We start from the raw sequence: 27,942 nt of genomic DNA, 5'->3' as shown, positions 1-27,942 counted from the left end.
AAGCAAGAGGGTCAGATTGAAGTGGATTAAAAATAAATAAATATCATCCTGGTTGCTGTAGTGACCGATTACGTTTACATGCAGTCAATAACCCTTTTGAAACCTGAATATTGGCAATATTCGGGTAAACGTGCAAAAATACCAATATACTCAAATAAGACCCCTTTTCTAACCTCCATATTTGGTCATATAAGCGCGTATAGGAGGTACACCGTATTTTCTGTCTACGGTGAAAATGCCACAGTGTGTATAAATACGTGTGTATTTAAGTCAGTGTGTCGGCGCACAACCCACTGAAAATACACGAGCAGAGGTAAACAAGCAAACATGGTGACGTAGTGCCGATACACTTTTGGTGCGAGGAGTAAACCAACGACTTCATTCAGGGGTGTCCAAACTTTTTTTTCCGAGGGCCACGTACAGAAAAATAAAAAGGTGCGAGGGCCACTTACTATTAATTTATCAAATACGGTAACATCAGTGAAGCAATTCTACATTGTTGATGTACAGGCCAAATCTCATGCAATGCATTTTCTTTATTTTCATGACTATTTACATTGTAGATTCGCACTGAAGGCATTAAAACGATGAAAGGACTCATGTGGAGTTATGTTCTTTAAAAAAAAAGGTGAAATAATTGAAAACATGTTTTATAAGCTCGTTTCTTCAAAATAGTCGCTCTTTGCTCTGATGATTTTTTTTTTTTTTTTTTTTGCACACGCTTCGAGAGTAGTCACCTGGAAAGGTTTTCCAATAGTACTGAAGGAGTTCCCAGAGGTGTGAAAGCCGAGAGTGTGCAAATCAGTAATCAGAGCAAAGGATGGCAATTTTGAAGACACTAAAATGGAAAACATGTTTTCAGTTATTTCACCTTTTTTTGTCAAGTATTTAACACCACATGTGCTCATTCTTAGTTTTCAGTGAGAATATACAATGTAAATAGTAATGAGAATTAAGCAAACACATTGAATGAGACGTGCGTGTCCAAACTATTGGCCTGTACTGTAATGTATTTATTTTTACCGCTAAAGGTCATATGGCAAATGGCGCAGGATATTTTTTTTGGGGGGGGGGGGGGTGTTTGGGGTGATCCCTGTGCACCACTATAATGGCTCCAACCATTAACGTGATGTTTGCACAAATCGGACCTTGACACTAAGCAGCAAGTGGATGAAACCATTTTTGGTTCTGAAACTGAATGATCTTAATCTCCATAGTGTTACAAACAAAATTCAGTTACTAATTTAGCTGTAAATGCATGTGTGTCTTTGCTTAGTTTAATCCACCCTCTTTAAAAAATAAAATTAAAAAATAGCATTGTGGCCATGTCAAAAATTATTTTTTTGTATATGCCGTGGGCCACCCAAAAATGTATGAAGGGCTGCAAATGGCTGCCGGGCCGTGTTTTGGACACCGCTGACTTAATTCGTGTGGTGAGTGACATCAATATGTCTTCTATTTGCGTGACGACGTCCGTGTGTTACGCTTTTGATCGAGATATGAATATGGGAGAAAATGTCCGCTCACACACGCGTAAACCTGAATGTTTGACCTTAACCTGAAAATTGCCTGCATATAAATGTAGTCAGTGAAAAAAAGTCCAGACGGCGCCATCTGCATCTGCAAGCACTGCTCGTTATTATGCACCCCGCGCCATTGCTAATAAGATGCGTTTTCTACAACAGCCTTGACACAATCTCAATCGCATTGTCACTTTTTGTTTATTCACGTTTAACAGCAACGCGCAGTACATAACGCCGGCTTTTTAATTTAGGCTTGCCTTGATTGAGCTGGTAGCTGGGAGAGCGACGGTGAAATGTTGACTTACAGTTGACACCTTTGTGTGCACGCGCGTGTTGAACAGTGAAAAGGAGAGGGTGCGCGTGAGGTGAGACAACATAGGAGGGAGTAACAGACAAGAAAAACAAAATGTGGCACAGATACATAAGGGATGAGGCAGGAGCAAGGGGCAGAAATGAAACATTAAAAACACACGTACACAAAAGAAAAAAGAAAATAAATTAGTCACGTCAATGTCATCAGTCACCTCTTTTGTTGATTTACATCATGTCGCCATGACAACAGTTCAATCCCTTTCGGGAGTGTGACATAAGACGCTTCAGCTCAATTTGTTCAGAGCTATTTATTGACTCGATCTCGTGTGGGAGGAGTCACACAGATGTTGGATAAACGACTCGCCTACCCAATTGTGTTAAATACGGTCATGGGCTATCTCCTGGATTTTCCACATCTTGGTTGCGACATTATTTTTGATGTGAGGTGATATTATTAAAAACCAATGAGATAGTTTGATTATTTGTTTTAACTCAGAGAGCTGCTTCCTGACTCTTTCATCTGTGTCAAGGCAAACAAATCAACATGTAATTGACCTTAATAAAACTCATGAAAACATGATATAACGTCAAACATTGGCATGTGTGCTTGGTGCTAGAAAAGAAAAGCAGAGTTCATTAATGCACATATCAGTACAGTGGGAATACAACTTCATGCACAATTAAAAAAAAAAAACACAAATATATAAATCAAAGAAAAAGAAATTGATGAATAATTGTGCACGGCATGCTGATGCACAACAATTGAGGAGTATAATAATAATAATAATAAAAAATACACTTTTTCTCGCATACAAAGTCTTCACTCTGTCACTCTGACCACTTCTAACAAATAACAACATCAACAATGAATTGCACGCTAAATGAGTCCCGCTGCTCATTGAAATGAGAATTGTACTCAAAGTGATGCATTATAATATATGGAGACGGATAGAGTTTTAAAACCTCAGAATAGCTTCAAAAAGTGAGGTTCGCCAGTACTATATGCACAACCACAGACAGTAAAACTCTAAAAACATGCTATATAGCAAAATACTATATTTGGGCACAAATATACTATTATTTTCCTTCATTTCAAATTGTTTGAGTTATAAGGCATATTACACCCCTAAAGAAATTGGGTAGGACAACAATATACCAATAACAACCAAATTTGGGTCAGAAATGGACCGATACGCTACTCAGGTCAACTTGACCCAAAATTCTGGGTTGTCTTCTACAAAATCAGCCTTTTTTATCTTATTTTTAACAACATTTCCCAATTTTTTTTAGGTTGATTTGTACAGAACACCCAATTTTTGTTTTGTTTCATACAAAACAACCCATAAAATGGGGTCCTTTTTTTTTGGGGGGGGGGGGGGGGTCTATTTAGACCAAAATGTTTTTAGTTTTTACTCTTAAAACTGCTGGGTCAAAAGTAACCCAAATTGGGTGACATAGCAAACCCAGCGCTGGGCAAAAAAAATGACAAAGTAAAAAAATAATAATAATTTGCTCAAACATTGAATTGACACGGCATTTGGGTCAATTTTACCCAACTTTCGGTGGGTGGGGGGGTTAATTGTCAATTTTTTTACCAAAATTTGATTATTTTGACCCATCAGATTTAAGAGTGTGGGTTATACCCAGTGCATTGTGTTGAGGGTGTTGTCAAAATCTTGACCCAACAATGGATAAAAACTACCTCTACCCAGCAGCGACCAGTTTCAGCTCTTCAGCCCACCCAAATCCAATCTTCAAACCAACCTGCTTGGTCAAATGATCCAACCTTGGGTAAAAGTAACCTAAATCTGCTACTCAGCGAGCGGGTTAGCAAAAATAACCCAGTATTTTTTTTTTTTAGTATCTACATGCAAACATTTTTTTTGCTACTGATTAAAAAAGTTAATTCTACAAAAGAAGCGTATATCCTAAAAAAAATCATTGAATTGAAAAAAGTGAACCACTTTTATCATAATAAAAATGAAAGATGAAAATGACATGCGGCCACTTATTAACACCGAATAACAAAGGCGGAATAGGAAGGATACACAAACGTCATATTTTTTACTTGTAAAAACGATTTATCCTCTTTGAACCAAATACAATAACACATTAAGACATGGATGGCGACTTCACGCAACTTCTGGTGTTTATTCCACTTTTCTTCTAACATTCCTCTCGTCTAAATAGTCCTTGTTTGGTAACTATGTCAAGCACATTGAGTTAAACCATGAAAGCTACCTTGCCTTGCCTGAAGTGTAGCAAAAATTGTGACAAAAAGAAATCCATGACGTCATATATGCTGGTGCACTAAACTAAAGTGTTTTTAGAGAAACTTTGCATACAAATTCAACAGCATATCTTCGTCTTTATATCAAAGCCTGCAAAGTTTTTGTGAGTCTTCTCCGCGTGGCTGTGAACAGTCCCGCTGACAAGTGCCAAAAAATACAGCAAAGCGTGTCTTTTAACAGGACATAAGGGGGCAGAACCTTTCAAGTGAGTACTGGAGTGATTGGGCTGCTGGCGGGGCCCTCTTGCCCACTCCTGAGCTTAGTCAATATTCCTCTTCTGAAAAAGTGAAACCCAGTCATTTATCCCCTCTCCTTCTCCATCTGCGCCTTTGTAGCGTTGCCACAATCCAACTTGACTGAAATCAGTCACACATATCCGACATTAAGAACAGGCCTCAACACAGCCGAGTGGCGCAGACGGACGTGGACGGGCGGAGAGGAGATAAGTGCGGCTGGAATTCAGCACTTGGTGGTTGTCAGCGGTGGGCCAATTGGGGGGGGGGGGGGGGGGTCTTAGCTACGAGTGACAATGTCCTGATGCGGCCGGACATGACACGCATCCTACTGTAATGTTCTTGTCGGGCCAAGGTTCACACTTCAGTCATGACAGGTCCGTTACTGGCTCTTTTCACATTTAAAAATGGCAGCATCTTTCCGCCCCTCTCTCTGCTGTGGAGCTTTTCTACAAAACATTTGGTGTAATTACAGCACATGATACAGCCGCTACAAGCCGCTGACAATATTTGGAATGTCACAGAATATTTGCTTCCATTTCCTTTCATCCACATCAAATGAGTTACTCAGTGTGTGTGTGTGGGGGGGGGGGGGGGGGGGGGTGACTCGGCCTTGGAGGGAAAAGTGCTAAAGTGAAGGAACACGCTGTAACAAATTCTCGTCTTTTCACTCACAAACAGTGTAATCACAAGGACGTGAGGGGGGAAAAAACCCGTCACAAGCCAGTTGACTTTCACAGGCTGGCATCCATCATTTCCCTTCAGTTTCCGTTTGCTGCAATCTCAGTGTTCTCTTGACATTTCCTTGATTAACTCAGGTGTGTCCTATGGATTAAAAATAAAAAATCTTGGCATGGCAAGTCACACATGAAAGAAGTGTGAAAGTGAATGCCTCCTCTATGAATCTTTGCATCCCTGCTGCGCGAGTAATGGCAGCAATGACCTTTGGGTGAAGGTGACTTCCTGCTTGGCTGGTGGCTTGTGGTCGAAATGTGCGGTTGGCACGAGGGAACGCGCCGTGCGTTGCATGGGAAAGAGAGTGGAGCCGAGGATGGATGACGGCTGGGAAAAATCATGCGAGGGGACCCCGAGTTCCCTGTAGCTATCGCTGTAATCCTGAACACACAAAGACAGATGTTTGCCCCCAGAATGAAACGAGAATTGGTTTCTGTCACCAATGGAAAAATCAAAGCTGTCATATTGTGTAAAAAAAAAAATAGCATACTACTAAAGCAAAAGCAACAAACAGGTAGGATGTGTTTGAGTTGCTGCTTATGTGAGCTGCAAAAATGCTTAAAAATCACTAGGAAGCCTATTTGTTTTTTTAAGACAATTTGGTGACAGAAAGTAGACCAGTTAAAAGCAGGTCTAAGTTGTGGCGCAGGTGGATTTGTTTGAAATAAATTAGTGGAAGGAATTATTATTATTATTATTATTATTATTATTATCATCATCATGTTTAAAATGTTGTTAAAAGTACGTGCTCCATCAGCAGCAAAACTATGGGTGGGTGAGGGGCAAATATAAATTCTATTCCACTTTTCAGTCTAAAAAAAAACCTGTTGTCATATATACAACTGGTCGCAACATTTTCATTTTTAGTTGAAACAGCCGGATAAAATAAAGGCACTACATTTTGTGACAGATCGGGATACGATTTCAAATTTAGGGCGGCACCTGCATCTCTCATCTCTTTTGTTGTTGACGGATGCCCACTTAAATAAATAAATAAATACACAAACTGAGCATCGACTGAAGCAGGTTTTTCAGTCCGTGTATTTTTTCAAGGCTTTGGATCATCAAGAGCTCGCCGAAAATGTTGGCATCCAACAATAACGGGAAGTGACGAGAGGCGAACGTGCCTACCTTTGCTTTTCATCGCTGAAGTCCACTTGCATTGGGGCCAGAACGGAGCTGTGTTGTCAAAAGCACACAATATTTTGACGTGCATTACCTCTACTAATATCAGCCAACTTTTGGAAAGACATCCAATGAAATGAATCTGACGGACATGTGTCGAATTGACCAGTCTTGCAGGTTTTAGATTTTATGTCCGCCTGCTTGTTCTTCACCAATTATTTCTTGACACTTGTGGGAAAAGGGCAGGAGCCCAAAAAAAAAAGAAAAAGAAAAAGAAAAAGAAAAAAGCGTGGGCTGCTAGCACCTGAGGTGAGTCAACCTGTCAACTCTACTAGTCCATCATTAAACCTGTTTTAGCCCTTGAATGATTTAGCAAAAAATGGGACTCATTTGTATGTAATGTTGACTGAATGCAGCACCAATGAACTACAAATGAACTCATTTACAAAGGCAGTTTCTTGTATGTGCAATATGTGCAGCCGCACGGCTTGGGATTTTTGGGGGTTGCTATTTGAGGGAGGAGCCAAGGTTAGCAAGAAGTGTGTTATTGTTTGATTACCGACATTTGCGAGTTGCGATTTTTGTGAATTTTTCGGATTTTGAATTGACATTACACAAAAGGAAGCGCAAGTTTGTATTCTTGTTTGGACATGTTGTTTACATGATCACTTGAGTTTTATATTAAAATGATATTGTGCTTCTATGTAACGTCAGGAGCAATCCTCAAACATTTGGAGTATCTTCAGCCATTGAAGATATATATCAAAATGGTTCCTTTGGGGATTTTTCTTTCGATTTATGCAATTAAATATTGTAATTTTAATTTTACTTAATTCCTTAATTCAGCATATTGAGTATATTCTCATGTATTTATAATTCAGGATATTTTAAAGAAAATATAAGCCGTGGTTTTCATTGGAGTTTTATTTTTATTTTTTATGCATAGTGTCATTCAAGCTAGGACTACCACTGCTTACTGTCACCCTCCTAAAAAAAAGTAACCCCCCAACCCCCCTCATTTTTCAGAAAACACAAAAACTGTACCAAATAAGGATTATATTATGTTTATTAACTTATTCACTCCCAGCCATTTTCACTGACGCAACCCTCTTCGCTCCCGGCTGTTTTACTGGATTTTGGCTGATTTTGCAAGGCCCACAGAATATTAGGTTATTTTGCTATAAAAACATGGAACCTACCAAAATAAAGAATAGTCTCTTCCTTCACCAAGAAAAAAAAATCTGTTTCCGTTTTGCAGCAATTACCATAAGAATAGTTTCATCATTATTCACAAATCTGTTGAAAAGCAAAACTGTTTTTTGCTTAATGGCCCTGGTTGATCTCTTATACTCTGCTGTCACCTGCTGACGTTTTTGTACTACCATTGCTTTAACCATTCTCTTCAGTTTAAAGCCTTCTCTATTCTCTAGCATAAGAAAAACATAGAAAATATGTATAGGCTAAATACGTCTTTGGGAGCATGGGTATATTTAAGATAGAACGTATTTATACGTTTTTGGGAGCAAATGAGTTAATAATTCCATTTCGGGGGTAGAACTGAATAATCTGTTTACGTAATGGTAGAGAACTCCGAGACGCCGACTGCGAGGCAGTGAGAGGAGGGGGAGCGCGGCAAGCTCGGTTGTCAAGGCAAATGTTACGATATATTTTGAAATCATGACTACTTCCACGACTACACTATGCTGAGAACAGAAGTGTCTCGAAATGATGACAGGGTTTGTCAGACATGAACAAAAATGTCGTACAATGCAAGCACAAAATCTTCATGTAAATACATATGGTGCTGATCCTAGTGGCATGAGAAAGAAAGGGATAGAAGGTGTGCAGTCCGAGGTGAGCTGTGGGCTTTTTTTTTTTTTTTTTTTAGATTGGTATCCAGTTATCCTAGTGCAATGGAATTCATTTCGCACCCGGGCAGGTGGAGCTCGGCTCTGCTCCCTGGCGCTGTAACCACGCAGAGCTTCTGTGTTTGTGCGCCTATCCTCGTCAGGGGCTTGGAAGCAAGCATTGTTTATGCGTCCTAGTGCGTGCACGCTTTACTTATTTGATGGTTTTGGGCCGTACACTCTCAGCGGAGGCCTCCCTCCTGACTGGAGCTGCAGCCAAGCAGCAGGCAGACGGACTCACAGACGCATTTACTTTTCATTAGCGGGGAGCAACTTGGTACACAGAAGCCGTGTTTAGCCTCGCTTCCTTTATTTCCATGGCCACTTTTATCCAGCAGCAGCAGCTAGGTGACTGTAAGCTCACACTTTGCCTATTTACATTGTAATAACAGCCTCTGGAAAATTGGATGTCTATTGTGGGACAGCGTAAATCACCAGCGACTTGGCCTGCACACACTCATGTTGCCGCAGGGAGTCCGAGGCTGAATTTGAGTCGACCGTGGCGGCGCCACTGGGTTGACTGTCACTCCGAAAGACATGAAGAGGAAAAACAGACACGGGATGCTTAGAGGGGGAGCCTCGGGGACAGACGGACAGACAGAAAGACGTACAGTGTATATAAGCAGGTCATTTTACCTTCCTTCACGTTGTCGGCCGTTTATTTGTGTGCATTTTCACAGGCTATTTGCGAAACCTACTTTCAAACGAGGTGCCATTAAATTTCAATACAAACTCAAAAGAAATAGCTAATTAGATTATGTTCGCAGCAGGACTTGTTGAAAATGCTAATTGTTTTTGCAATCCTTAAAGAATGGTCGACGGCGTGTTTCGTCTTCAAGGTCACGTATAAAAGGCTTTTCCGCTTTATTGTATTATTGCAAATCATGCTCAATTCTACTGAAGCGTGCTCATTTTCTTCTTTGGACCAATGGACCACATGAGTAGACCGTTTGAAAATTAAATCATGTGAAAATATAAAATATATATGCTAATATTTTTTTTTAGTCTTCTTTTTCTACCACACACCAACAACAGCAATGAAAATATGCAAAAATAATGTATTTACAAATTATTACCAGTGTAACAATTTTCAATTTGGCAAATTTTGCAAACTATTACTATTTGCACACAAGTATTTTGTCCGGGTGTGTACGTATATTACGTCATCCCTTCTGCTTCTTATTTTATATCTCCGTCATCATTTCTCGCTTTTGTCACATTATTTTGTAGTAGATTTAACGTGACAAACACTTTGATCAATCACAATCTGTTTGTGACCGTCACATTTCCAAAATCCGCCATGTTGATGATGATGATGGTTGATACACGTTGATCTTATCCAGACTGCTGCCTGCTGGCCATAGGTTTATTTTATTTTTTTTACTTTCTCATCTTAATGATCAAACCAGAGCTGACTAAGAATTTTCTCCACACTTTCAAAAAAAAAAAAAATCGTAATTGTCGTAGCTGACGACAAGTTCCGTCAATGGCACTCCTCGTTAGTGTTGTCGAGCATCAAAGGTGCTCAAAAAGTTAACATATACTCCAATGTAATTTTAGCAAATTTCAGAAGAGTTAATTAGACCCCAAGAAAGAACTTTTACTATTAAAAAGGTAGGTGACCCCGGTTGTAAGAAATTTGAACAAAGGTGTTATATTTTCACATTTTTCTATGTACTTAGCATTTCATTTTGCTTAGATCCACATAGCATTTAATAGATATTTCCAATCATCATTTGGAAGACAGTTAACATTACAGAGACAGACGTGACTATTTTACTGTTAGGTATTGATACCATAGCAAATGCATGCTTCCACTCTTATTGTTCTAATAAAAACGGACTGAATCAAAGGACATATCTAGGGGCTGTAACACGGGGGGGGGGGGGGCAGCTCAAAGGTAGAGGGAGGGAGGGAATTATCCCCACATAGACAGAGGCAGCATAGTAATGCACAGGCTGAGCGATGGAGGTGCTGAGCGGCCAGACAAGACAGCGGCGCTGCACAATGAATGAAAATGTGGATGAGAGGTGAATGGCCAAAGAGTGAGCAAGGGAGTTCTCTGTGTGTTCTTATTCTGCTTGGCCTTTAACATGAAAACAAACATTAAATTGTCATCAGTGACATACGCACTGCATTCACCAGAAGGGGATTGCTATTACCTGCAGTAATAGTACCGGGGAGTAAAAGCCGAGGCAGCTCGCGAGGAATTTTCCGTTTGTGTTGTGTTGAAATCCATCCTTGAGTGAATGCTGCCCTTTTTCAAGAGGCAATACTTAAGGGGCGAAAAACAGAGAAACAGGGGAGTCCCTGAACAACTCTTCCTTCCGTCTTCCTGTCTCAGGCTGACACTTCAAAAAGAACTATTTACCAGAACAATGAAAATCTTCTCGATCATGTTAAGGGATTGGTGGCCAACACAGGCTTTAGCTACAGCGCCGCGGCAGAGATTCCACTGGGATGTTATTGTGCTTTTCGATGGCGCTGTTCCGCAAATAGCATTAGTTGCGCTCGGCAAAGAATAGATGTGTCACAATTTCAGTCAGGCTAGCCTCGCATGGCTTAGAGACCAAGCCAGTGTGAACACGAGCGTTGAAGACGTGCCAGACAAACAAATTGACGCTTGTCAGCATTTTCAATGGGACTCCAGGCGAACATTCGCACACGCATGTGGGCCTACCTTGAAGCCACGCAAAGCTAAGGACTGAAAGAAACTTGCCGTCAGTGGGATGAGAAAACAAGTCAACATCTGGAGACATCTTAGCGCCTCAGTTGCCATTTTAACTTCCCACCGGCGTGTCAGTAAATTTCCGGGCCACTCGTCAGTCTGTCACTATTTCAAGAAAAAAAAACTGTCATCATCATCAGTCTATCACTCCTTAACCCTATAAAACCAAACATATCATATTAAATACAAGATATTTTGAGCCCTCTATTTCATGAGAACTCCCCCCCTCCCCAATTAAAACCCTGATGTAAATGATCTGCAGTATCACCCGGCTGATGGATTTTCCAACAACCTTGCAAGATCGCCCCAATTGAGAAAGTAGAGACACCTTTACTTATTAACAATGGGAAATGTTCTTATTGATTTAGAAATACTATGTTTGATATATATATTTATTATTATATTTAGTTATAAATGTACAAACTTAAAGCATTGTGACCGGATGTATCAAATATGACACAAATCAAAAGTCATACGTGGAAGTTGATTTTCAATTTGATTGTTTTTGTAGTTTGTTCAAAAGGACCAATAAATACTCCATTTACAAGGAGTCAGAATTTTCTGTAATATAGTTCATGGTTCAGGCTTTATAGGGTTAATTGTTATTTTAACCATGCCTCTGTCATTGCTAAATTACAGTTCGTCACTGCTAGAGGACCGGCAGTAAAAACAGTTTACAAGGTTAACAGCAAAGGTCATTCGTCATTTTTACCGTGCTTCCACACAATGGGGCAATATCATTGCGTGGTCCGTGGGTTACAAAGAACGTTCGAATGCATTGATAAAATGTAGTCTAAATGTTAAAAACATAGCATTTTTCTTTCTTCTTAAAATTATTTTAATCTTGAGGTAACATAATGTTGCATGGCTCCCGCAGAGTGAGGGAAGAGGTGAAGTTTTATGATGCTTCTTAGACAGTTAAACGTTCAAGAATCAAATGCTTTACTAATACAAGGGATTGATGCTTATAAAATATGAATTATTGCTACTTGTTGCCTGATTTAATCCTTGTAAAATTATTGCATTATGTTTCCGACATATATATATATTTTTTTATAAAGCTATTTTTTTTTCTACAAGTGTTTTTATTGTGTTTTGTGATCAATTTCTCATTAAAAGTTGTAATAAAATACAATGATTTTTTTAACTATAAAAACCTTACTATATAGCAATCGAGTTTATATTTTATTTTTCTCATTTTTTTTTTGTCACATTCAATGTTCAGGTTGGTTTTTAATATAGTACTTTTGTATTTTTTTACTTTTTCCAATTGCTCCTTGCTGAGGATAAGTCAATGCATCATTATATTTAAAAAAAAACCGGAAATCATGAACTACAATATATATATATATATATATATAAATGACTACGAAACAATGCATATTTTAATATTTAGAAAACTTTATTTATTTTTTACTTGGAAATTGGAATTATGGGAAAACATGCTATGTTTTTAGCGTTTAGCCTACATTTTATACATACGCTCAAACACAAAAAAGGATCAGTCTTGGGGAATGGGAACCGAGATTCAGTCCCCAACACAACAGTCATCAGATATGCTAGCGATCTTCTGTCAATGCTTATTAGTCTGGCAGTTTTTCGACGTTTCCTGACATTTTTCATTCGTCAAAACGGGCATCCGACGTATTGACGGAATACCCACCTCTGCCAGTTTCTACAACTTAATAAACAACTCAATCTTCCTCCTCGAGGAGCTCTCTACCCAAAAGAATCTCCTTCACCAAATAAGCCAACACATGACATCAAAATCCAATTTCTGACAGTTCTTTATCCCGATACTCAACATCACGCTTGCATCACCTGCCCTGGAGTGGCTCACCATGGCAAAGGCGAGACAATAGCAAGGGTTTGGTTAAGATTCCGGGACTTAAGCCATTTCTGTTGCAGCACGAGAATCATCTCTCATTCTAATCTCACCAAGAGATCCAGCCTGAGCCTGCAATATCCCAAGATAAATATGGAAAGTGAACAATGCGATTGCTGAGCAGCAACATTCCATTTTCAACACCACTCGCCTCTAATCCTCTCCAGCGGTCTTCGTGAACTGCCTCTCCTCATCCAAATCTGCTGGAGGACCTGCTGAATAGGCAGATATGACACCGCCGCTTCGCTTCCTCTTGGCCATTTTCGCCATAAATGCGGTGGCTGACCACACCTCCAGAGGGGTCTCTTACCGCCACCTCAACTCTTGTAACAACACCTTGTCAACATGAGACATTCAAATGAGTTAAGCGGGACTATTATGTAGGTTGCCACCCGAGTCTCGTACCGACTCTTGCGCAATAACGCTGGTTCAATTCAGATGTCGATCACATACATTCAACCCTTTTGGGAAATGTCAATAAAAACAAAATGAATAAATAAATATTGTAATGAGAAGAAAATACTATAATAATAATAATAATAATAATGAAAAAAAGAATTTGAATAACCATGCAATATCTTTGTTCACCATGAAAATACCTTCGTCTTCATCACCGTCGTTATCCGATAAATCCTCGGCCTGTTTTTTCGCATGGGCACCTGTTTGGTAAAGCAGGCAAAGACATAGAGAGGAACAGGCAATTTCAAAAAAAAGCAACAGATTTGTGTGGATTATTCCATTGAAATTGCCTTCAATGAAAGCGCCACAGCATGAGTTAAGATCACAAAGAAACATATTGACGTTACGTGAAACCGTATTCAATACCATCAAATACAAAGATGTATTACAGCCATATCACAAAGAACAACATTATATATAATAAGAAAATAATGTCAACCGTACAAGGAAAATGTGTAATATGATAAAAAGACTTCAGAGAAACTACATCATTATCTAATCAGAATGTTGTCATATTTGTTTTAATCTAACCAGCATGTACAGAAGTCATATTTTCTGACAAAGCAAAGTTGTAATTTGGGGATAGCAAAGTTTTCATTTTACAATAATAAAGTAGTAATGCTATCAGCGTTAATGTACCCATGTAATGATGGTCGACACTAAAAAATTATAAAGTACAGTTCTGTCACATAAAAATCATCGTGTGATGAATATGACAAATTTGTGAAGTTTCTACTTTTTCAGAGTCGTACTACTACTAACATGGCAACGTGAATGTTTTTGTCACACAATTCATAAATAAACAAATTCTGATAATAAATATTAAGATAAATAAAAGAAGCACACTTTATAACAGTCGGAGCACAGTCATAATTGTACAAATCATAATACATTTCCAGCAATATAATGAACCGACTTTAAAAGCAACAATAAACTCCACAAATTGGCATAATTGTAAAAAGCAATACCATTGCATTCTAAATTAGCGCCTCCTTAAAATCAGTGCTTTTTTGTTTCGACTTGTTTTTAAGATTGAGAGCCTTTAAATGATTCTGAAGGGGATTTTTATTCTCTTCAGAAATGCACCTCATATCTATTCTTAACTCAACATTTTCTCTTGAAATGCCTGCACTGAATCCATCTTTCTTTTACAGAAACGTGCTGTTCGTGTCGTGTGCGGTTACAGACACCACACTATTCCATTATTCATACATCTAAAAACGTTCAAATTTGATGAGTTTAACCGCCTTAAAATATTTCATAAAGCCCTTAATTAAATTTTACCAGTTAATATACAAACCAAATTTATAAAAAGGGAACGTGAGTACAAATGAAGAGGAACAGACATTTTTCTTCCAATCCTAAAATTTAGAACAAAACAAATAGAAAGATGCGTTTCAACTCAAGGTGTGGAATAATTTGGATCTTCTCAGTCTATTTGTATTTTTGCAAAATGTATAAAAGAACAATTATTGCAAAAAGACTTAAAGCAAAATGGGACACAGTTGAATTATTTTGTAGAATTGTTATACTGAAAGCGTCTTGACCGCTCGCTGTCATTCATTTTGTGTTCTTTTTCTTTTTGCCTTGATCAGGGGCAGACAAAACAAGTTTAACTTCTTTCTGTCCCCTTTCATTTATTCTACTTTACTTTGAATTTCAACATTGCTTTATATTGTCTTTTTTTTCTTTTACAAATGAATGAAATAAAATGAATTAAATCGAAACGAGACTATAGAGAAGCATTAAAAAAAAAAAAAAAAGCCAGCAGACAACGGGCTAACTGGCTAACGACATGCTAATTGACATGAACACGCCCAAGAGATCAGGCTTTAAACTACAAGGCTGACGATGCAAGAGCAAGGATTTCAGCTTCCCAAGAGGTGGCTACATGTGAATAAAACACGAGATTGTGGCTATCGCGTATGCGCGCTAATGTGAGCAACTTGTCTCTGCGCCCCGGCACGCCAGGTAATGCGATGTTGTCCTTGTGCTGCGTGTAAGTGCAAAGCCCTCCAGGGCACCTGAACACCATGTCAACTTGTCGTGATCAGGTCTACTTTCCTGCACAGAACTGTTCTCGGCTGTATACTTAACTTTGGTACGCGTACCCTTTTGACTGCTAACGGCAGGGCCTGTGGCTAGCAAAAATGGCTGTCAATCGATCAGTGTGGGAGTCAACCAGGAGGTCAACAAATTTAACGTGTACGATTTGAGTTTTTAAAATGCTGTTTTATACAGGGTGTTTATATATATATTTATATATAAAATCAAAATTTAATGTTCCTTTAACGCCACAACATTTTTTATCGTGCGATTAATAACCGCCCCTTGCAACGCAGCACACATGTCCACATCAAAATTTTGCAGTATTTAATTTAATAATAATATATATATATTTGTGGAGAGTGGGTTCACGTTGTATTTCACAATTTAAAGTTACTTCATGTTGAAGATTAGATAGCTCTTAATATGAAAAGAAAAAAAAGCACTGAGCTGTCACCAGTGTCTTACAAATGCAATTATGCCATCTAGTAGCAGAAAAATGACCTCAATACAAATCAATATCACACTCGTTTATTACAATACAATAATTTTTTTTTTATTTTAACTCAATTTTATGCTTTATTATGAAATTACTGCATCAATGAACAAAAGATACGGCCATATTTCTATTTAACATTGTTTTCCACATTTAGGAAGAACAGATTTAGAGCAGATATAAAATTTTGAATTACCCGACACCCCTAATATATATACATACATACATACATATATAAATCATCTTTTTAAAATGATACTATTAAAGATGACAGCAGACCTAATAAAGGAAAGGAAATTAATTAAATAGTGACAAGTCAAGACAAGCCACATAACAAGCAGTTGGTAAATGCAAAACATTTGCAACCCAAGTGACCATTGCCAGTTATTGCATCACGTAAATTGCAGAGTCATGAATATTTAAATGAGTGCAAAGTGCAAGCGAGTGGAGACTTTTGTATTGCTCCATGTGCCAAACTTGTGTATGTCGGTGAACTAAACCTTTAACACGCCGCATGACCTGATCCAGTATATTTGCTTTAAAATGCTAACCATAAAACGACGGGAAGTTTGTGCGTGGGTTTTTCGGGTAAAGGTGAAAGGTCACAGGCTATTCTAAAGGCTTATGGCCGCAAACACAGTAAGGAGGACCATGTGATGGTCGTACATTGAGATGTTTAAAAGCACTCAAGAGTCTGCGTGGGTGTGTGAAGGTTGTAAACAGAAACACAGAAGAGCAGCTAATAACAATAAAACAAATAAATTCTACAACTCCTGAAGCTGCACTAGCAATTTTCAAATTTCTCGAGAAAATAAAGCCTTTGTTTTTGGATGTGACAGGTGCTGTAATACACGGTTTGCTTTTCTTTCTTTCTTTTTTCTTGTATCTTGGGAACCTGGGCAAATAAATGTAAAACAAAAAAAATAGAAAATAGCTAGCATGTTTAAAAAAAAAAATGCTTTCAGTCATTTTTATGGCCCATTGCTGCTATTTTGGCTTCCTGTGGTGTTGGCACGGGGTGAATAACAGCGAGCATATTGAGTGTTAGTGTTCCAGACAGGCATGGATTGGATGGCAGGTGTCGACAGGGTAGCTCTGTCACTATAAATCATAGTGTGGGTGAGCCTGTATGTGTCAAATATGGGCATACAGTTTAACATGAAGCCCAAATATGGACTATATTTGAGATTCAAAGGAGGTGAAATCGGAGTTTGTTCGCATGGTCAGCCTCGAAGGCTGCGTCGATAATAGCTCGTACCGTTCATGCACATTGACGGGGAAAATGGAATCCTGTCACAATCCTCCGATCAAGATTCAAATATACCAAAACTGACTTGTTGGTTACATCAAGTGTGGCATCAAGTTGCGGCCGAAGACAAAACGTGAGTTTGCCTTTGGAGGTGTTCATGAAGAAACTCATAAACCCGTACTGATAGACTTTGGAGATTTATTAAATGAATCTGCAATTCCCTCAATACATAGAGGAAGGGCTGAATGTTAACTGCCTTGCCTTTGCAAAGGGAAAAGGTTCCGTGACAACAGATGAGCCTCGGAGTTAAATATCAGAAAGGTCAGAATGCGGAAAGGGATTTTGTGAAAATGTGAAATAATGCAGGCTTGACAATTTGAAGCCGTTGTATGCAGTTCCTAATCCTCAGGTGGCCATTTTCCTCTTTTGGAGAGGGCGGATCTGTTCCTGCTCCTTGTCTGTGATCTTGCTCTCTCTTCGTCGTCCCTCTCAATCTGTCCCTCAGAGGAGAGGTTAAGGAACAGCTTGGTAGGGACGCGTAAGAGCGAATGATGGAGAAGGCGGCTGAAAGGTTAAGGGGGCTGTAATCCTGTCGTAAAGGACAGCCAAAAATTCACACTGTGCTTCAGCTGCTCTCAAAATATCGAAGTAAAAACCAATGAAAAAAAGGCTGTTTAAAAAAAAAGGGGGGTTGGGGGTGGGGGTGGGAGTGTTGGTGCCTGTCGAGCGGTGGATAATGGAAAAAGGCACGGTAACACCACAGCCTTCTGAGTATGAGACGAAGCAAAGGTATCAAGCTGGGATCATGTAAACATCACTATTGTCAATCGAAGCTTACAAGACCGTTGGTGTCGTAAATTCTCTCAGTGGTTATTTGAATTAGTTATGTGGACAGAGAAAAAAAAAAAAACAGCCATTATTGCTGAAAACTGACACAGCAGCTCAAGGAGTGCTATTGTGTAGCCAGGAGAACAGAATATTTATTAGGGCTGTCAAACGATTAATTTGTTTTTATCAGATTAATCACGTTTTAGAAATTTGATTAATCAGGATTAATGGCTTAATTAAAAAGGCTTTTTAATCAACATTTTTTGCCTGACAAATTTAACCTTTTATGTGTTATTTTTTCCCGACATTTAATGTTATCTTCAAAAAAAGTTTATCCACTGCACGCGCTCATCCTCCTCTTTTTCGAATCAGTTAATTACTTGCATCATTTAAATTTTTTATTTTTTTTTACCCCGGTAGTTTGATATGAACAAATATTCTGAATGTCATATACAAACTTTTATTAAATGCTTTACTTTAATGCATGTAGTTATGTTTATTGCTCAAACACAACCTGTGCTACCTTTGACGTAACCATCCGCTATCAGCTAAATCAAAATTAATAGTGCGATTAATCTGTCTTAATACATAATTAATGTGACAATTTTTTGTTATGAATTAATTATTTAATACTAACTTTGACAGCAACTTGGGTTAACAATTATATATATATATATATATATATATATATATATATATATATATTCTGCTATTTTCTATGAAGCTTGTAACAGTTATTTGAGTAAAATATTATTATGATACAATATACAATTCACCTCCTGTAGCGTATAAAATGACGTCAGCATTTTTCTGTCTTCTGATTGGTTGAGCTTAATATGCGCGCCAAAGATTTAATTACCGGGGAGGACGATGTTGGTGATTTAAAATCATTTTCAACGTGCAGTTTTCAAGAAAAAAATGTGACATTTTGAGGATAGGTTAACCAGTAGCTTGCTTGCTGACCTATTTCAACCCGGAAAAGGGTTTTCACATTTATACGGTCAAGTGCAGAAAAATCTTCTACTCTGCTGGGAACATAATTGTTACTGTATCATTATTTAGAGCACATGAAGTCATGCATGCAAGACAGTTTTTCACATCCTAATAGAATGTTTAAGTTTCACAAATTGGGAAATAATAAAAAAAAAACGTTTTTTCAAATATCGTTTAAGAAATACGGGCTAATTCTCAGTGCAGGCTGCTTGACTGACCTAATAGACATACCAGAGGCAACAGATTGCGTTTCTGTGCGCACGCGTGTGTTCTCAATTCATTTCCATTGGTCTACACTCGAAGGACAGAGCAATTGGGTTAACTGTGAAAGGCGAACAGTCCAACGGCGGGTGGGGGGCGGGGGCCCCTCTGAGTGCGAACTTCCTGCTTAGGTCAAGTCTTGCATCACAAATCAATGTGACTTGACTCACTTGGGTCACCGAGCGCCCCGGCTAGACTTTAGCACTCGTAGCTGTCGTATTCAAAAGGAGGCCATTGACTGTTGTCAAAGCACAAAGGCCAATGTTTACTGTCATGTTGGAAAACGTCCGTCCCATTCTTCTTGCTGCAGACTTCCTTGGCCTGCTCTTTCTTTTTTTCTTTAGGCACTTTGGAGCGGGCCAACCAGCAGATTACTGTGGAGTGTTACTGGCTGCGATGACAAGACATACTGTGTGGTCTAAGCAGGATTGGATGTACTTCACAGCGTTCATACTCTCCAGCCCAACATCTCGTCGGACTGAAAAGTGTCCCAGAGTTTCTCGTTAATTGGCTGGTTTGCAAACCTTTGGAAGGGATTGTTCAGCTCTGGCACCAATCTCGGTTGCAGCGGTCCACAGGCAGACTCTAAAGGAATGATACTTGGAGTTGGACGGCCCAAAATAGAAGCAAATGTCGCATAGATTTCGCTGCACTTTTCTCAAATGGTGAATTTCGCGAAGGATGATGAGTGTCTCTTAAAAGCTGTTACTCGTACAGACTGTTGTGAAGGACTCTTAGAAGAGTTGTTATACTCTCAGCGAGAGAGACCTGCAGTAAGATGGCATTTTACAAACAGAAAGAACAAATGACAGAGAGTGTACCCAATTTAGCACCGGATCTCTGCCTCAAGAGAATCATATCAATAGGGTGAGACTCTTAAGAAAATCTTCTGTCAGTCAATTTAGCAGTGTGAAACTCTCTTGGAAGGTAAAGCCTGTCCTTTCAAATTGGAGCAGTCGCAAGCACAGCTTACACGATAGAACTGTGTTTACAAAAAAAAAAACAATTCAACATTTGTCGTCTTGAGCTGACAGGATCCCAATTTAAATCAACAATTTAAATTTTCCGAAAACTGATGAGCGAATTTCTGCACGCTTCAACTCACCAGCAATATGCGAATAATTGGAGTTGGTTCAGTGAGATAAGAGGAGTTAGTGTCTTTCCTCCCTCTTACACAGCCTGACTCGCTGCTCTTTCATTTCCTCATCGTTCAGTCCGCATTAATGTTTGGATCAGTGCATTAATGAATTCATCAGGAAAGGTTTTAAGTGTCAGAACCAAAAATTCCAACTGGGTATTACTTTGCAAATCAATGACTCATATGCACATCCTTTGTTTTTGCCTTCACATTGTATGAATACTGAGCGATTCTCTCACTAAAGCTATTTTGGATTTAATGCTTTCCTTTCGTTATATTATTACTATGCACGTTTTTATTACACTTGATTGCAGCTTCATGTCTCTAAACCTTCAAACTCAATCAAATAAAAAAAAAAATGTGCGGCTGGTTCATGGCATACGACATTATTTCTCTCAACCCTAAAACTCAGTAGTGCTAAAGTTTTACTTTTGTTCCGATAGAAAACAATTCTAATAACCGATTAATCCAACATGAATTACAGGCAAATCAATTTACTGGTTGAATGCTGTTTACAAGCAAAAAAGGAGTGACGTTACTGACAAAACATTATTTATGAAGCCTTGCGGTGCCCTTGAACATTAAATCACATTTCCTCTACTCTATTATTTTCTTTGCCATGAAGTGATGACTCACTATATTATATATATATATATATATATATTTATATATTTGGGGGGCCTTTTCTAGAGGTCAACTCCTACAAAATGCATCCGACTGTCTTCAAACTTGGCGTTTTTCCTTATAAGATGTTTCAGATGAAAAGTTATCGAAAGCTTTTTTTTGAACACGCATCAGACCTGTTATGAACATCAATATTTTACAGATATATTTTGCCATTTTCAATAAATGGCTCAATAGCGTTTCCTAAGAATTTTTAATGAAGCATTTCCGGTTGTAGGTTTCATCTACATTTGTGAAAATTGGGAGGCATATCTAATCTATCAGCCTACAGCAGACCTACAAAAAAAACCTAACAGGATGTCCGCCATTTTTATTTTATTTTGGGAATTGGCCACTATTTTTGGCCTTTTACGGGGTTCCTATTTTAATGAATAGTCGTAAAACACATAAGGGCTGGCAAAAACATTAATATTTTTGAGGGTTCCTCAAACGTGCCAGTACCCCAACGTGGCCAGGGTTTATAGCTACTCGCAACTCGAGTCCAATATTGTTGCTCTTTTTCCATTAACGTTATTTTGTCGCGATATTTCAAAATGTACGTTTGATTACATTTTTGGAAACACGGTCGCTGTCTCTGATGCCCCAAAGGCCTTTTGTGTTCATTATAAGCGAGAGGGAGGGAAAGGAAGCAGACTACAGTGCTGCGTTTGCACATTTGACCACCTCCACATAACCTCGGTGCCAACCTGCTCAGCTATTTAAGACACGAAGCGCCCTATTAAAGCAAACAAAGAAGACTCTTGTTTTTTTTTCGAAAACGATATCCGAGTCATCACATAGTAAATTTTAAAGCATTAGATTAGAAACAGCAACATTGATGTCTGATTTACAAGCAACGGTAAATAATGTATGCTGAGAGAAGGCATGTATTAATTTTGAGCATTTTTGCTTTGTTAATTTTTTATTTTTTAAATCAATTGAAAAAATGCGGAACAACTTCTACGGGACCACAATGAAGGTTAATGCTTTCCCCCCAAAATATGTAAAAACAAATTCTCATAAATTCATGAACGGGCGTACAACCATCTTGTGATGCATTTCTCAAGATTCATGAGGTTATTTTTCCTCATTTGATGAAGCATTACTATGCAAGAAATGCACTTCATGCTGGGTAAGAGGGCTGATGCTGGGAAAAACAAGCATATTATCTTATTTCGGAGGATTAATCACGCTTTCCTCTCGGGGAATCGTATTTATAGATATCGCAAAATTGGGAATTAAAATGTTATTAGCACTTTGTATGACTATTTGAGTGTTTGCTTTGAATTTTACAATTGTACTAACAGTTACATTTTCAATGCAGCCTATTGATTGTAAATATTTCAGACAACCTTTTGCAAAGTAAAAGCACGTAGGCTTTACAGGTGGGTTCAGCGTTACCTAAGAAGGATATATTCTGCTTCATTAGCGCCGCTAATTCAACATGAGCCAATATTAGACGACATACTTGTTTAAAAAAAAAAAGTGTCATTAAAATGAAGTGAATTTTTGAGGGTAAATGACACCCTTCCTGTTTATAGCAACAGGGGGCCTACGTTACAACCAGCTTTTCTCATAATATGGTGTCACAAAACCAATACATGAAACTTATGATAAAACCATTTTCCCATTACTGAACCTAAGGGAGATAATTGAAAAAAAAATTCAAGAGGAAGGGTAATATTAAAGAGATATTTCTATGTATACTCTACATCTGGGACTAATTCTGAAGCAGAAGTGCCTGGAGGGTCTGTCTCAAATAAAATTGGTTTACCAAAGTAGAATGTATGGGTGCAGAGTGAGGCCACACGCTGCCTATTGCGTCTGTGGAAATTGGCAACCAAATCATTCATGTGGAGCAAGATATGCTCTGTGTATCAGTCTAAAGGCTAATTGTTAAGTCCTGTAGGCACACTTTGTGAATTAACCGTGTGTTTTTACAAAGCACTGTGATTTTAACAGGCGCTTAAAGTGAAATTGGACTATTTCCGCATGTCCTTGCTTTTGTATCTTTGACCGCATGGGTACATTGACGCTTTATTACCAGTGATATATCACAAAAGACACTATTTAAAAATACATTCAGAAGCAGCATAATTTCGTGAGCATTCACAGAAACTTTATGGATACTGTCTTCATTTAATTCGTATGACCTGCAAACATGTCTTCTAAATTTGACATACCACAGAGAGGAGTGTTAATAACAACCCTAACCTACAAAAAACATCGAGCTGTCTCCACACTCGAATGCCGTTAGTATGTCTGCTGAAACCATGCCCGATCAACTGTCAATCAATTACTACGACCTGAAAAATGGATGCTAGCTTTCCTTTTCTTTCCTACGGATCCTCGCATGTTTGAACTAGAAACCAATTGCCTGCTAATATGATGCTAATGCTATTAGCCGCTAGTGGGCAAGATGACCAGATTACTGTCATTGTATATTATACATATCAGCATCTTGCTCTGTGTTCTTGTGCTTTTTGGTCCAACAGAGACACTCATGGGGAAATCTAACTTTATTAAACATGTTTTCAGTTTTAGCACCTATGAACGGAAATATTTGACTAACAGGTGGAGGTTGTGCTTCCAGTGTCGTTAAGTTTGACGGCTGGCTCTATTTTTTGTTTTTATTTTTTAAACTTGGCTATTTTTTTATTTATCTAAATTTTATAGTGTTGTTTACAATACTCTTCTCTGTGTTGTGTCAAGTCTACAAGATAAAATTGTGGTTGAGATTATAATAAGCAAAAACCATTCAAATACAATAACATAAAAATTTTATAATATTAAGATACAGGTTATTGTTAGACATCTATTTTTTGACAGAGCTCCAGCATATATTTTGATGCCCCGTTTATTTTTTATTTTTTTCCATTCCTTCCTCATGCAAGGCAGCACAAGCACTGGCTGATTGATCTCTTGCACTCGATGTGGCTCCTGCATTCATCCCCATTAGAACTTTGACTTGGGACTTGGTTGACGCTGATATTGGCAGCATTGGAAGGATGCTCCGCCCTCCTGTTTTTCTTTCAGTTCATTTCATTACATGTGGGATTGTTTACCTACCTCCTTTTCTACACATTTTCTTGTTGGGTTTCCTGGCACATTCCTTGGATATTCTTTTGACTGTAAAATGAATGGGAAAAAAACTACAAAATAACAGGTAGCTCTGGAAAATATTGCAAGTAACATGCAACAAGTCTGCCAGACCCCCTATTCGCCCACCCCCACCCCGTCACCCGAGTCATCAACAGGAGGACCTGTTGAAAAAGTAAGAGGGTGTTGCTGCAGAAATATTCCGAAGTGGTGGAATGAATTTGCTGCATCCTGGGACACAGGAAGCCCATATTCACATGCACTTCTATTTAAGACCCATTACAGGACACACAGTAGCTGGTCAGATTTGACCAGTTTCATCTATCACAAATTGAAGTGATGTCAGTTTGAATAATTTTAAGCCCATTTTCATTTGAGGTTTTCCATTGGTGCCATAATAGCGGCCATTCAGAACATCCAAATCTAACATGTGTGGCTCCCATTATTTCATTACATGAGATCTCCATTTGAAGAGGAGAGTAAAGGGTCTTACATAGGCTAGGCTGATGCCATAGGCCTCTCATGTACCAGGCAGAGCATTTCACCAACCTACGAGAAGATCATTCACTTATGAGGCAAGCTACTTATCGCTAATATCCCCGAGACAGTCAAGACAGTGAGGGTAGGAAAGTGCACAACCAATGTCTCCCTTCTTTCATTAAAAATGTTGTCATTGAAAGTCATTTAGTCATCAAAAGAGGAACCTTCAAGAGTGACATGGAAGGGGAGGGTTGATGAAAAGACTAAAGATGATAGGTTGAGATGACTGACACAGACACAGCATGCGCCAGACAACAGGTCATGCTCGCGCGCAAAAAGAAAAAGAAAAAAAGAGGTGACAGAGAGGGAGGACAGAACGAGTTTCATCCTAACTGCTAAACACACTCACCATCCTCCGTCGGAACATAGATGTTAAGATAAAGACAATCCTCGTGTTGGTCTTGTATGTAAGTGGTAACTATATCCAGGTTGTAGGTGAACCAAATAGGCATCATGATCTCTGGTACGGCGTTGTGAATATTTTGGGGGCACACTGGAGCAAAGTGGGTGGCATTCTTGATCCCTGACCAGGACGATGGAGGTTCGGGGGGCATGAAGCGTTTTTCCCCAACCGGGGAGGCAGCGTAAGGGACCCCGAGATATTGGTCCACCGGGCCGAGGATCTCACTGGGCAGAGGCACCCTCACCCCTCGGAGTTTGCCATACTGTGTGTTGACGGTGGGGTGGTAACTCTGACCCCGCACTGCCGCAAAACACCAGCAAAATGTTAATACCCACAAGGACGAGATGACACCGGGGCAACTGTGGGATCTTTTCCAGTTCTGCAAGGGGGTACGACTTCTCCTCGGCAAAAACCACATGGTCCTCGAGAGCGAGTGCAAGCGACCAACATACAACTTTCCTGCGCCTCAGCTTCGACGTGCAGTCTTAGCCACGGGAAGGCCAATCATGGGCTGATATACTGGACTCCGGCGGCTTGGAAGAGGATGAGAAACAGTTTTGCAGCTCCTCTCCTGAGAGAGAGGTCCTCTCTCCTCGCTTGTCAGATCTTCTATCCCGTGCTACAAAAGAAGAAGGCAGGAGAATTAATGACAGTTTCCTGACAGCTCACCAGTGTGCTTCCTTCTACTTTAAGGCTGTCATATTTATTGACTGCTGGAGTGCTTTTGTGTCCTGACATAAAACTGCTCACATAAACGTGACAAGAGTTCTTGCAAGTGCCACCAATAGACCAAATGATCAAGTGACTTAGATGTTGCAATTAACTTCGTAACGTCCTGTCGTTTTGTGTTTGATAATGGTAAAGATCAGAGTTGGGCACTTCCGTGTCTCTGACGGGCGTGACGTTGACGGATGCACACATTTGTGGCGAGTGCTTTATGACAAAAAGCCTTTAAAAATACACGGGCTGAGCACCAACTGAAGCAGGTTTTATCTGTCGATCCGGGTCAATACTTTCTCAGTCCGTGTGTTTTGTCGAGGCTTCGCGCCATAAAGCACAGTTGAAAACGACGACGGGGAAGAGGTGGGCATTTTATCGTCATTTTTGTTAGGCTGAACCAAACTGTAACCGTCATTTTATTTTAACCACACTTCTATCGTCACTCTGTTGCCACGACAGGGGGTCCTCGAGTTTCGGACGAGTTCCGTTCCTACGCTGGCGATGTAACCCGAATTTCAACTTAAGTCGGATTTCACTGTTAAAGGCAATATTTACATTAAAATGTTGCACAGTAATACATAAAACAAACATATATGTGCGACCCGGAACCAATATTTCGTGTTTCCGTACAGACACGTGTCATTTTCCCGCCCACTCGCAGTCTCACTCCCAAGACTAAACTTTACACAAAGAGAAAAATCTGCATACACAGGAACATAGTCACATGATAAAAAATTCATGCTGTGCTTATTGCTATGCAGCATTTTCCTCCTGTCCCTTTGGTGTTGATATGAACTATTTAGTTTCAAACTCCCCCTGGTCTAAGAGAATGGGGCAGAGGAGGATGTACTGTACCTACAGGCAGTGAGAGTCTTCTTCCTGTAAACACTAAGCGAAAGTCCCAGGGTAAAGTTGTGGCGCCTGGGATATCACCTTCCCACACACTCCCTGATCAATTTTCAATTTCTGCAGCTTAGTGCCCCCCATCATCCTACAACATTTGCTCTACCAAGAAAAGTCAACATTTAGGAGAGGATATTGCCTTCAAAAAGATGGCTTGAATGATTTATAATGCAACAGCAACATGAATGTTCCCGCCGGTGCTGTTATCACTGGGTTATATTATTCCCATCTGCAGGAACTGTGGCTCAAGCGTATATCCATACGTACTGACAATGCTCCAGATGAGCCCATCTTCATCAGCACTTACATAAAGGACGTGCACATGATGGACTATTATGCTTTGGAATTCATGCGCACAGAGCACCTGCTGACTGAAAATACATCAAAAGTCCCCCCCTCACATTCAATATGGGGATTAAGAAGCATCCATTGCTTGGGGCTAAGTGTTGATAAAGGATTATTTGCTTGAAAACTTACACTGTCGGCTCAATACTGTGAGGCAGAAAACCTTAAAGACATATTTAGTTGAGATTATTGAATCAACAAGAGTATCCACCAACACTTTGATACTTTGGATTAGCAAGTGGTAACCTAGTTTTACCCACCCATCCTGCTTGGCAACACCTACTGCTGTCCCCAGTTACCACAGTTTAGGTTCACATTTAATCTCTAACCTTACATTCAACAAAACACTCCTGTTAGTATTTATACTTAAACACTTTCAGAGGTATGCTATGTTACAATATTAAGAGAAAAACCAGCAGTAATCATCTTAATTGCTACTATGCTAGCTTTCTGTTTGCAGATATTGATAGTACTGATGTATGGGAGTTGCACACAACTTTGACCATCCTGTCTCAATTGTGATGCTACAAACAAATTGCCACGTAGCTGTGGATGAGTCCAATCGTAATCATCTCTTTTTACTACGGTCTTTCTACAGTTTATCAGAGGAATTTTGCTTATCTGGACAGCAAGCTATGGACGTGCTAGAAAAAAAATGACAACAATTTTGGAATCAGCATACCAATTTAAGATTTGCATAAAAATCTAACTCAACAGATATTTTTGGGGTCAAATTCTAAGTGTAATAATGCACATGATGGTAACATCCAACACAACAGGAAGCGCATCATGAGGAATTCAGCGCCAACATCACAAGACTGTTCTGGGGCGTTCCATGCACTTTGCTCACTGCAGCAGGATATAGTTTCCTTTTCCAGAAGCTGTGCTTGCTCAGCCGTCAAAGCTGCTATCTCTCCCAGAGATTATATGATTACTTCCACCAAAGTGAGAACTAGTGGGGGAGGGGCACAGTCGCTATGTACGGTAGCCTCTTGATATACTCATGGATAGTAAGAGCATCAAGGCATGGCTTGTGTTTGTTGACACTTTGCGGCAGATG

General features: G+C 39.3%; 1 protein-coding gene across 3 annotated transcripts in view; it reads right to left on the bottom strand.

The window, feature by feature from the left end:
- Positions 1 to 27,942, bottom strand: part of nlgn3a (neuroligin 3a) — a 168,203-nt gene that overhangs the window by 105,236 nt on the left and 35,025 nt on the right. The window contains exons 2-4 of one of the 3 annotated variants that reach the window (XM_086084636.1): positions 24,861 to 25,533; positions 23,942 to 24,001; positions 13,339 to 13,398 (exon numbers count right to left, since the gene is read on the bottom strand). In XM_086084636.1, coding sequence (XP_085940762.1) covers positions 13,339 to 13,398; positions 23,942 to 24,001; positions 24,861 to 25,332 — 592 coding nt within the window. In that variant the 5' untranslated portion in view covers positions 25,333 to 25,533. The remainder of the gene's footprint in view (positions 1 to 13,338; positions 13,399 to 23,941; positions 24,002 to 24,860; positions 25,534 to 27,942) is intronic. The other 2 variants (XM_086084637.1, XM_086084638.1) reach the window with 2 other exon arrangements.

Source organism: Leptonotus elevatus, chromosome 9 (genome assembly GCF_054856555.1).
Source record: "Leptonotus elevatus isolate MCC_2025b chromosome 9, RoL_Lele_1.0, whole genome shotgun sequence".
Taxonomy (NCBI): domain Eukaryota; kingdom Metazoa; phylum Chordata; class Actinopteri; order Syngnathiformes; family Syngnathidae; genus Leptonotus; species Leptonotus elevatus.
The sequence above is the reverse complement of the archived record's forward strand: the minus strand, read 5'-3'. Positions and strand labels throughout refer to the sequence as shown.